General features: G+C 48.1%; 1 protein-coding gene across 4 annotated transcripts in view; it reads left to right on the forward strand.

Moving 5' to 3' along the window:
* The window catches only part of SEPTIN11 (septin 11), a 121887-nt gene that overhangs the window by 88657 nt on the left and 20793 nt on the right, over positions 1-12437 (forward strand). For all 4 annotated transcript variants that reach the window (XM_075929448.1, XM_075929447.1, XM_075929446.1 and 1 more), the window contains exons 6-9: positions 358-454; positions 2966-3134; positions 8382-8514; positions 10477-10664. In XM_075929448.1, coding sequence (XP_075785563.1) covers positions 358-454; positions 2966-3134; positions 8382-8514; positions 10477-10664 — 587 coding nt within the window. The remainder of the gene's footprint in view (positions 1-357; positions 455-2965; positions 3135-8381; positions 8515-10476; positions 10665-12437) is intronic.

Consider the following 12437-nt stretch of genomic DNA (forward strand, 5'->3'; position numbering starts at 1 on the left):
GAGGGGTGAAGTTTGTTATGAAAACGAGCATGTTGGATGGGAAGCTGCAGGGAAGTGCACTAATCTTTAACTGTAAAGTCCATGTTATAATGAAATGCAAGTGCTGTGGTTTAGTTGGACTTTTTTGGGGGGAAGGGGGCCTCATCTGTTTTGGATTTTTCCCCTCTGAATGGAGAGCACGCCTCTGATCTAGAGCCTCCATTGATCATCCAGAGACAGCAGCTGGATTACAAAGACACTTTAGTGACTTGAAATAAAAAATTATAGCTGCTGTAGTAAACAGAGCTTTCTTCCAAAACCCGCGCTGGCAAAGCAACAGAGGAAATCCCTGATCTCTTTGTGCCTTTGCTTTTGTAGGTCCACCTTCCCTTTGCTGTGGTTGGCAGCACTGAAGAAGTGAAGATTGGCAATAAGATGAGCAAGGCCAGGCAATATCCATGGGGGGTCGTGCAAGGTATGTCAAAAGAGAAACTTGTTTTATGCTGTCCAGTTTGAAACACAAACTTCTGATCAGTGGAAGCTGCCTGCCAATTTCTGCCCCTGGGTAGTAAGAATTTTGTAGTGCTCAGGGTCACAAAAAGCCAATTGAAAAGCAAAACAAAACAGGGCTTCACCAGCACTTCTTAACCTAGAGGTTTGTCACTTGTGGAAGGCTTGAGTCTATCACCTGACTGCCTTATCCGGGAAGTGCAAGTTAGAATTAAGAGATGCTAGCAAATACTTAATTTTGTAAGGTTTTTTTTTTTATGGTCTCTTTGTATGGTCCTGGCATTTCTGTGCCAGCAAACTACCTCTGAGTAGTAGGGAATAGTCAGCCAGTTGAATGGTTTGTCGTATTCTCTCTCTCTCAGGGGAATTTTCAAAAAGTACACAGCTGGGATCAGAGTTTTTGTGAAAATCTCACCCTGAAAGTCTAACAAAATGCCCAGAAGGCCAAATTCTCCCTTTGGATGTGCTGGTTCCTCTGAAGTCATTGGACACCCCATGTATATGTTCCGGAGTAGAATTTGTCTACGTTGCATGGGTCTATGGGAGTAGGGTGTGTGGACCATACTTGAGTGTCCCCACTGCACTGTAAACCTGTGTTTATAGTTGCTGGACCCAGCTCTCATGGCTGTGCTAGTGCATCCACGCTGCACTCCTTATACTTGCTGATTCAGATCTGCTACTTGAGCTGTGTCTACACTGCAAAATGCTAAGGGTTGGACCCCAGTCTCAGTAGGAATCTCGCTCTGACCCACCATTCTAGCAGGGTTCTAGAGTTATTGTTGATCTGAGTTAGACTGAATTGTGTGTGATCTGCAGTGAAGCTTGGACTAAAATCTGAGTCCTACCTCAGCATTAGTGTGCAGCATGGGGCAGATCTACACTAGGGGGAAATACTGATCCAAGCTACATTACTTGAGTTGCATTAGTAACGATGTAGCTTCGATCTACGTATCCCGGGGTCTACACTGTGCTGCGTCAATGGGAGAAACTCTCCTGTCAACTCCCCTTACTCATCTCATTCCACTGGAGTACCAGAGTTGATGTCTTAGCAATTGGCAGTCAATTTAGTGGGTCTTCACTAGACCTGCTAAATTAACCCCCGGTGGGTCAATTACTACAGCATCGATCCTAACTGTAGTGGAGACAAGCTCTTAATAAGCCAACCCAGAACACTGGTAAAACCTAGGTCCTGCAGTCGACCCCCACTGCAGCCCCCCAAGTGGTAGCAAATGTGGATGCCATGAAATGGTGAGGGCTTGGTTCCTTTTATCACCATGCTGCTGAATCCAGCCAGTGCTGGTATGTGGATGCCTTGAAACACAGGCACTCAAGCAGGGTGGACACAGCTATCCAAATGGACATCCCACTCTTCTCATTTAATCTGCTGAGAACCTTTTGTAAAGATCCTGGCTGCGGTGATCCAAAGCGGAAGACCCTTACCTTGGTAATGGTAATGGTCTAGATCAGGATTTCCCAAAGCATGCTCGATGAAGCCCTGGAGAGTGTCACAGAAATATGAATGATCTTTGTATGACCCTAGTATTTTGTTACTAATTTTCTGATAGTGTTCTTGGAAAAAAAAAATTGTAAGAAATATACAAGAAATAAAAATAGAATGCTGGATCTTTATTGGGTTCCTATTGAATTAAAAATCATGATATTTTAAGGGCTCCATCGAATTTTCATGGTCCCGTAGGGGCTCCGCGGCTGACACAGTTTAAGAAACCCAGGTCTAGACCAAAGAGGAAGCTGAGGGCTTCTGTGGGCTGAGTCTCTAAGAGTATGGTTATTACTGAGAGAGCTGCAAGTCATGAGCGCTCCTCCTGAGGGAATTACTGCTGCCAAGGAATTCACAGGGAATTTTACTTTTTGAATGAAAACTTTTCAGTTGTAGCTGGTCACACATTGGCCTCCGCCTCCATTTTATTCTTGGGGACGAAGAAGTAAGAGGAATAGAATCTCTTCCCTCACAAGTGACCCGGTGCAGTAAAAGGCAGGAGTGTTTCCAAAATAATTCCTTCCGCTCTGAGGAGAAAACGGCAGGAAAATGTTCTGTTCCTGTTGATAACACAAGCTGCTGGCTGTGCAACTTGAAACTCGCCAGGCGCTCAAACCACCAACATCTCGGGGTGAATGGGGGTGCAGCAACAAACATTTGGAAATCACATATTAGGCACGTGCATTGTCCGTTTCTTTTTGTTCCCAGGAAACCTCCTGCTTTATTCCCGTTTACAGTGAAGCCAGTTTGCACTGCTCTGACATGAAATAGAGATTTTGGCTCCTAACTTTTTAACACGGGCATGTGGAACTGCAGATAGAAGCAGCATAGACACGTGTCTGTGCACGGTAACTATTAACCATGCTGAGAGAGGAATGGGAAGAGCCCACTGAATCCTGGATGTTACTTTCTTTTGTCTTTATTGATGGGCCATTTTTCTTTCTTTTTCTTTTTTTTTGGGGGGGGCTACTTTTGTAGTTGAAAACGAAAACCATTGTGACTTTGTGAAGCTGCGTGAGATGCTGATCCGAGTGAACATGGAGGATTTGAGAGAGCAGACGCACACCCGTCACTACGAATTGTACAGGCGTTGTAAGCTGGAAGAAATGGGATTCAAAGACACTGACCCAGATAGCAAACCATTCAGGTATGAAAGCGTAACGAAGTCCATGTGCCTTTGCTGGTGTGAGTCACTTGTGAGGTTTTTTTTTTCCTTCTCTTGTCCTCCTACACGCTTCGCAGGGCTTTGTGTGTGTGTTCCCTCTTCCGAACAGCCGAGTACGTTGCCTGTTGAGTACCCCAAGTCATTCCTGGCTGGTGTGAGTTAGGGGCGTAACAAGGGCAATGCAATCAGCCTCCAGTTTTGCATCTAAGTCAGCCTGCGCCTAAACCTGTGATGCACCTCTGCATTGAGTTGCCAGTCATGAGGGGGCAGCTTATTAACTGTGAAAGAGAATAGCCATGCTAATCTGTGAGATTGCAGGGATCGGTGCCAGCCGGAAAGCTGTTTGCAAACAGGTTTTCTTTCTGATCCGTGGCAACGTAAAGCCCCGGCGTGTTCCATGTAGCACAAGGCCTCTCTCCCCAACGCTAGCATAATATCATTGGTCTTAATGCAGCGAGAGAGGAGAGCTGGACTTGTGGTTTGGAAGGTAATGTCTGTCCATCAGTCTCTCTCAGGTCCGATTGACACCCGCGTAGCTTCACTGGCTAAGCAAAGTTCTACCCGCAACGAGTGAGAGGAGAGTCGTTCCCCTGCTCTTTAACCAGCTTTCAAGTGTGGAGTTGATTTCCTTTCCAGAAGGCAACGACTTAACATGGGCTCAGCCCTTCCCTTGCAGGAATCCCAGGAATTTCCATTGCTTCCTGTGCACTTGAGGCCACTTTTGACCAACTTATAAGTAGAAAGGAAATAGGGAAAGTACCTAATTTTATACATGGGGCGGAGGCTCATGTAAAATACCCCTGTCCTCTTGCCTGGAGTAGCCGTATTTCAGAAATGAGGGAAACGGTCGTTTTGGGGACCGTATCTATTATTCCTCCCAAGACAAACAAACAGGCATTCCTTCCAGCCCAAGTATCCTATTTTACGGACCGCACGTCCGCAGCAGTCCTGGGTCCCGGGCTGGTTTACATTTCTCTGTCAGGAGCGGTAAGGGTTCCATTAATCTTAAGCCAAGCTGGATGAGAGACTGCAGCAAACTGTTTACACTAAATAGGATGTTTTGGAACAGAAGCATGTAAATGAGAGGCCCGGATCAGTGAAATGGCAAAAATGCAGGCCACTGCCTCGGCAGACTCTAAGACGGGTGGGCAAATACTGGCAGGGGGGCTGGATTCGGTTCTTCGGGGTTAGCCTCTGGCGGGTCACCGCCTCTATATTTACCTGCGCCGCCTCAGGTATAGGCAATTGCATCCCTCATTGGCTGTGGATTGCCATTCCCGGCCAATGGGAGCCATGGATAGCGGTGTCCTGGTCCCTGGTGAACTGCTGCTATTTTATGGCCCACCCCTGCACAAAGAGGTGCTAAAATAGGAGGCGGTGTCTGTACCTAGCACAGGGGTTCCCAACCTGGAGTACGCGTACCCCCAGGGGGTACGAGAAGCTTGTCAAGGTGGTACGGGGAATATTTGATAAATAACTAGTTTATCCTAATTGAAATATTCCAAAAGTAGTAGTGTTAGTGAAAAAAGTTGTGGACTCGAGTCTAGAACTTATTTCCTTCATATTGAATAGGGGGTACGGGAACGTTTATTAAAAGTCAAGGGAGTACGGGGTCCAGAAAAGGTTGGGAACCCCTGATCTAGCAGAAGGTTTTTGGGTTTGAGTTTCTTTTTGTTTGCGAAGAGGTAGTCTGTTCCCTACAAAAAAAGACAGCATCCCTTTCCCATTGTATTTCCCTTGTTCCCCATGCATTCTCCTCCTCTTTGTAGAGTCCTTTCCCTGTCCCTTGGGTTATTAGCTGCTGTCAATGTTTAAAATAAAAACTAGATTTTTTAAAAATATTTGACAGTAATTTGAAAACATGTTTTCCTTAATTGGATATAAATGTTCAGATTCTGGGAGTTTTTTGTGGCCTGTAGCTTATGCCTCTTTGTTTGGTAGCTGAAGTAACAGCGTCTCTTGAGAGCTGCAACTGAGAAGTTGCTCAAATCCCAAATGGTCTTGCTTTTGTACTCCTCCCGGCTGGAAGTGAATTTTCCATATGTAATTTTGAATTGCTGGGCCAAATTCTTTGCTGGCCTAACACCAGAGAGCTCAGGGGTGTTGTCCCAACAAAGAATTTGGCCCAGATGAATTCTAGAGACGTCATGGTGTTGTGCTTTTAGAAAATCTGGCCTGGGCAGATTTCAAGGAAGTTGGTGGTATTACATCAACAAACAATTTGGCTTGAGTGAATGTGAAAGTTTTTTCCACAAAGGGTGGGATTTCCCACTGTGGTCGAGGGCCGAACTTTGTTAGGCTCTTCTGCAAATCCCAGTCTAAAATAATAAGATGGTATCAGTAAAAATGAGTAATTTTGTCTGTCGCCAGAAAAAAACTCTCCATGAGTTGGCCGGCCTTCTTCCTTCCACACCACTCTGCTCTTTTGTTGGAGATGTGGTTACCAAGATGTGGGTTGCAAAGCAGGATATGATTAACTGAGTATGGAGTGTGTTCAGTTTTGTTTTGTATGGCTCTGCTGCTCTCTAGAATGCTATCTTGCAACTGCAGCTTCTAAGCGGCACTCAGGGATAAAACTGAAAGCATGCATAGGGAGCCGCTCTGTTGATGAAGGAGGTCGAGTTTTCCAGAGCCTATAATTGGGCACTTAAAGGATTTCAGTTAGAGTTGGGCCAGAACAGAACCATGAGGATCCTGTGGCACTTTAAAGACTAACAGATTTTTGGGGGCGTAAGTGTTCATGGGCAAAACCTCCCACCCAGATGCCGTTGTGGTGGTTTTTAGCCAGGAAAGTTTATCTCTAAAGACTAACAGATTTTTTTGAAGTGCCACAGGACTTCCCGTTGGTTTTGCAGATACAGACTAACAAGGCTCCTCCTCTGAAACAGAACCTTGTATCTAAAATCGAGTGTCAGACCGATTCATTTCCCTACATTTTTACCTGTTATTACCAGTCCAGATCTAAAGGAAGCCCGTTTCCGTTTTGCCATTCTCAGTGGGTGAGAATCTCACGGGAATGGAACCTTACGAGACTGGGAACTAGGAACCCAGCTAGGTCAGCTGGCATCATGAGACAGTCTCTGTTTGTGGCTGATGCTGCAAAAGAGCAACTCGTGAGAACCCATTCCTGCAAGGTGCTAGAAGGACATGAATAAGAGCTGGGTTTGTTCGGCGCTTTGTGCAAGACGAAGCCCAACACTTAGCAATTGGCAGGCTGTCGGGTTGGGCTTGCGGACTAACAAAGACCATCACTGCATGCAATGAAAAATAACACACTGGCCCAAAGCAGGGGCAAATGTTTCACTTGGTTTCAATTTTCCCCTTTGTGTTTATGCGTAAAAAGTACGCTGAGTGTAAAAGTAAAATCCATATCATTGGATCTTTAATTAAAATGGTTTGTTCTCAGGAATGCAACATGCAGAAATAGTTGCCCTTGTACAGTAGACTTCTGATAATCCAGCACCTTTGGGATCCAGGGGGTGCCGGATTATTGGATATGCCAGAGTATCAGGAGGTACTCCAGCAGGGGGGCTGACAGGTCTGCTGGACCCACACTGTGGGGGGGGAGGTCAGCGGGGAACGGTGCGGCAAGGGGCGAACCCTCCTTCGTTTTGCAGGGAGGCAGGGGAAGCCCTGTACAGCTGCCGGCAACAGGCCAGCTGGGGCTGCAAGCGGCAGGGGCGCTGCTGGGTTGGTCCCGCAGCGCCGCTCAGGTGAGGGGCGGCGCTGCGAGACTAACCCGGCAGCACCCCAGATGCTCTGCCCCTCCGCTTCCCCAAGTTGCCGCTGCCACTTGCAGCCCCAGCTGGCCTGTCGCCGGCGGCTGCGTGGGGCTTCCCCCGCCTCCCTGAAAAACGGTGGAGGGTTCGCCCCTCGCCGCGCCGTTCCCCGTCCACGGGCCAGACACAGTGTGGTCCAGCAGACCCGTCATGGGTATAATCCCCTTCCCTTTTCCGGCCCATGAGTGTGCATGGGGCTCACAGGAGCTCCAATTTCCCGGCTGGCTGGAGCACTCCTGGGTTCCAGTTGGTGCCGGACTATCAGGAGTGCCGGACCACTGGATGCCGGATAATTGGAGTTGTACTGTACTTAGAATCATAGAATCCTAGGGTTGGAAGAGACCTCAGGAGTCATCAAGTCCAGCCCCCTGCCCAAGGCAGGACCAATCCCAACTAAATCAACCCAGCCAGGGCTTTGTCAAGCCAGAACTTAAAAACCCCTAGGGATGGAGATTCCATCACCTCCCTAGGGAACCCATCCCAGGGCTTCACCACCCTCCTAGGGAAATAGTTTTTCCTAATATCCAATCTAGACCTTCCCAACCTCAACTTGAGCCCATTGCTCCTCGTTCTGCATCTGCTGTAAGCTATCCTTTAGGATGTTACGTCGTGGTTAATTGGCTAATCAAGTAGTCGATGGAATTTCCATCAGCTACTCGATTAGTCGATAAGGGAGGGCAGTGTCAGCACTCACTCCCAGTTCACGCAGGGTCTCCGCACAACAGCCAGCTGCCGCTTTGCATTTGTAAAGGGAAGCTGGCATGAGTGCCGGCCCTTGGGACCAAGGATTCAGCCAACATCCTCTCCTGCCAGCTTCCCTTTCCAAAAGTGGGGGGCTGGGGTGGGGAGGGGTATGAATTACTATCCTTATGACTGAAATTTTTCAGAGCCACCAAAGGGATAAAGTTGATGTGAATTTGGCTTCCAAATCCCCCGAGCGATGACAAATCACAGCTCTTTATATATAGGGCTGGATTTGCCCATTTTATCCCCGTGACGACGTTTCCTGCAGCATCTCCTCACTGGGAAGTAAACCAGAGTCAAGAAACAATTTTCTTTGTGTTGATGGAGGAATGAAGCGATGAAAATGGTAAAAGAGAACGATTCAGAGGAAAAATAATAGCAGCTTTATGAAACCTACCAGCCCAGAATCTGTGTTCTGTTCTGTTGATCCTGCATTTTACAAAGGCTAGTTGCAGGACAAAGAAAAAATGAGGCAAGATGGGGAGCCAACAGAAATGTATGAATGAACAGCTGTGGAAGGCGAATTTGGCAGCTGGATTGCAGTAAATGCATCTGCAGTAGGTGTGCTTGTAGATCCCTTCTCTGAAATTCTGCATTGATATTGAGTGAGGGCCGATGTGCCAAGAACCTAAAGCCCAGGACCGATATCTCCGGTCCTTGCCCTAGGTGTAGTTCTGACTCTTTTTCCTTTGTGTATTTGTAACAGTCTCCAAGAGACCTACGAAGCAAAGAGGAATGAATTCCTGGGTGAACTGCAGAAGAAGGAGGAAGAAATGAGACAGATGTTCGTCATGAGGGTGAAGGAGAAAGAAGCAGAATTGAAAGAAGCAGAGAAAGACGTGAGCGTTTTCTAACCAAAAGGATTATGCATGAGGGTTTAGCCTAGGGGACTTCAAAGGGGCCTAAAGGACTTAAGCATTCCGATCCCATTGCTATCCTGAGAGGAAGGATGGTCCAATGGTTAGGGCACGTTTGTAGGTGTTGGGAGATCCAGGCTCAAGTCCTGCTCTGACATAGACTTTTCTGTGGGACCTAAGACAAGTTATTTTGGGTCAGATTTATAGGTGCGTCCAGGCACCTACGTTGATTTTCAGTGGGAGTTAGACACTTAAACACTGGGCCCTTAGTTTCTGTGACTGTTCCCCCATCTGGGGGGTGGAGACCATAGCAATTCCCTGCTTCACTAGGGTGCTGTGAGGATATAGACATTAAAGACTCTGAGGGGTTCGGATACAGCGGTAGTGGGGGGCAGATAAGTGCAATAGGCGCAGAGAACTCCTGTTGCGCTGGCTCTGCAGATGGGAATCCTGCCTGCCCCGCGGCCCCCCCCCCCCCCAGAAGGGGGCACACTTGCTGGGTCATATAGCTCAGCTTTGCCTGGAGTGCAGCTCGCAAGCTGATGGCTTTATTGCAGGGGTGGGGGCCGCTGACCCACAGAAAAATAGTTCTCTCACAAGTGAGAAGATATAACCCCCCCGCTCCCCAGCCCTCACTGTGACCCCTGACTGAGAAGGAGAAAGACCCCCCCCCCCCTTTCTGGCATATCAGAGCCCGTGGGGCCCAGGGTAGTAGATTTTGTGTACCCCAGCCTCACGACAAGAGGATGTGGGTGCTAGAGGGCCAGTGCAGGCTCCCCAGTGCTGGGCAGGGAGGGCCAGATCCAGGCAAGCCAGGGGCCGGACCTTCAGTTCCCCACCCCTGCTTTACTGGGTGGCACACAACGCTGCAGACTGGCTTGAAGGGGCCACTGCTTAACCATGACAGTCCTTTCAAAGCTGGCAGCTCCACAGAGAACCTTCCACTGCTCTCTGCAGTCCCGCTGCAGCGGTGGGGTTTCTCCCCGTGGCGTTATCCGGGAGAGCCGCTCCAACAGGGGCTGCTCTGTGTGTGCTCCAGGGAGCTTTAAGACTGGGGATCCGATTCCCTGTGTGTCGGTGCAAGGGGGTGCGCTGTGCACGTGTAGCCATCTCCACCAGGGGCAGGGCGGAGGAGACTTGAGCCCGGCATGTGTAAGTGCACAATGGTTCTGGAAGCAACCTGAACGCTTGACACTTGCCTGGCGTGAGTTTCTGGGGGGCTCTTCATCGCGTGCGTTTTGCTGCTCGCTGTTGTACAACTGTTTTGTCACTAATGCACCTATGAAAACTCCAACTGTAGGAGTCCGTGGGCTCCGATGAGAGAGAGACACATCGCTGGGACCTTCCTGGGGCATGAGTTCTCTATCAGTCCCCAGAAAGCCAGGCCAGCTGCTGGGGGAGAAATGCGAGTTGGCTTGGGTCTTTCATGGAGTCCTCACTCTACTTCAGTGAAATAGCTGTGCAAGACAGTTCTCGCGCATTTCACTTCCCCTGAAGCCCTTTGGCAGAGTAACTAGCATAGAAGCAGCTGGCAATACCTCTCCAAACTTGGCTCCTCCTCGTAGAGTAATAGGCATGTTTCCCATCCCTGGGTCTGTGGTGAAGGCGTTGGGGAGGCAGGATCTGGCCTCACTTCCTGGCTCTACTACAGCCTGCCTGGGGTAACGTTTTCAAAAGAGCCACAGTGACTTAGGCTTCTACGTACGTAAGAAACTGTTGGAAATGGGAGTCCCGTTGACTTTCCCGTACTCGTTCTCTGCCTCAGTTCTTCCTTTGGCCGCCATGGCTGTCCGTTAGCTCTCGGGGGCAGGTGCCACTGTTTGGCGGTGGTCCCGCTTTGTGTCTGTGCAGAGCTCCTAGGCCAGTGGCACCCCTGTAGGAAGTGCTGGCATACACACAAATAACAAGCTCTGTTCTCCCCCCTCTCCTCCCTTTTCTGGGCAGCTCCATGAAAAGTTTGACCATCTCAAGCGGACGCACCAAGAAGAGAAGAAAAAAGTGGAAGACAAAAAGAAGGAGCTCGAGGAGGAGCTGAGCAACTTCCAGAAGAAGAAGGCAGCTGCTCAGCTACTACAGTCGCAGGCTCAACAGGCTGGTTCTCAACAAACCAAGAAAGACAAGGACAAGAAAAAGTAAGGGGCTGTTACACTACGACCATGTGGCCTTATTCCAGCCTGTGTTGTTTGTTGCATGTCTGTACTTGCTTTTTCCCATCATCAGACTGGAAACTGGGCTTTTTACCAGACTGATCCAATAAAACGCTATCTCCAGGGGGTGGGGCGGGGAGATGATTTTAATTTCCCATTAAAAGGGTACTTCAGAGTTGAATTGATCCCTCTGGATGGTTGGAGAGAGCCATCGAAATGTGGAGGTCTAGTCTGGGATTTCTCAAGCACATTCTGAACCAACTTTGGGACCCTCAGTTCAGACTTCTTACTCTCCTGAGCTGAATAAAAGGGTCCCTCGTTGTACTTCCCTTCCCCGTTTATACTTTAAAGCTAGTTCCTGAGCCTAACACTTTAAGGTTGTGGTTTTAGTTATAAATGCATTTAAAACCAGAAGCTTAACAGCCGTGTCATTTTGACATGGAACCGCCTAGTGCCAAAAAGTGAACGCTTGGAAGCTTTAACTTTTTTGTTTAAACTCTGGTACCAGGTTAATTTTGTTCACGTGGTAGTAATTCAATATAATAAGCTAGCAAAACGAATATATCTAGCAAATGATAATGCCTTGTATTTTCTACTATTGCATACTTACACTCGAAGGCATATTCAACTCTCAAATTCTTATGGGGCTTCCAGTAGGCCGAATGTATCCAAGGCCAGGCTTTGTCCTTTTATTGGCTTTTAAAACAGCTAGATCAGTTCATGAAGGAAAGCTCCATCAATAGCTGTTAGCCAGGATGGACAGGGATGGTGTCCCTAGCCTGTTTGCCAAAACCTTGGCATGAGTGACAGGGGATGAGGATTCCCAGTTCTGTTCACTCCCTCTGGAGCACCTAGCACTGGCCGCTGTGGACAGACAGGACAGCCAGTCTGGCCGTTCCTATGTTCTTCCTGGGCCAACTTTGCTCCTGTTGAAACTGATGGCAAAATTCCAATTGACTTCAATGAGAGCGGAGTATGGCCATTTGAAAACCCATCCTTCGTAAAGCTCTGGACTCAAATAGCTTCCCCGCCTGACCAAGAAGCTGTTTCACTAAAGCAGATGTTGAGCTGTTTTCTAGATTCCTGCTCCTCCCTCTTACCCAATCACACTCCCCCCCCAACTTTAGGAGATTAATTTTTTTTAAGTTAATATTTCAATGTCACCTGCTTTTTGCTGCCTTTATTTGTGAGAGACTGGGTTTTTCCCCAGCAGGAACTGTGCCTATTAGCTCACGTTGTACTAGCTGTCAACATTGGTATACGTGGTCTGTGTTTTGTTACATGCACTGACTGCCCCATTCCACTTAAAAACAAACAAACCCCAGACCGACTCTGAATTGGAGATGTACAATGGCACCATACGAATTTGACTGAGCTGAAGCAGAATAAGAATGGATGAAAAGCTTCAGAGGGGGAGCTGAGTTAGTCTGTAACAGGAAAAACTTAAAAAAAAACCCAGCAGATGTTCTAGTAGCACCTTGAAGACTAACAAAACATGTACCAGCTACGTGTTTTGTTAGTCTTTAAGGTGACACTAGACTATTTGGGTTTTTTTTTCTTTGTTTTAAGAATGGATTGTCTGCAGAGCAAGCTATTATAACTAGGGATGTAAAATCCCATGTAATTGGTTAAAGGAAGATGGGCTGGGGAGGGTGGGGTATGATCCAGCAGCTGCTCCCAGCTCCATGCGAGGGCTGCTGCCGCAGCTTTCAGCCTCTGTGGCTGCCCCTGCCATCCTGTGTGGGCTGGTAGCAGTCA

The sequence above is a fragment of the Pelodiscus sinensis genome, chromosome 5 (genome assembly GCF_049634645.1).
Source record: "Pelodiscus sinensis isolate JC-2024 chromosome 5, ASM4963464v1, whole genome shotgun sequence".
NCBI lineage: Eukaryota > Metazoa > Chordata > Testudines > Trionychidae > Pelodiscus > Pelodiscus sinensis.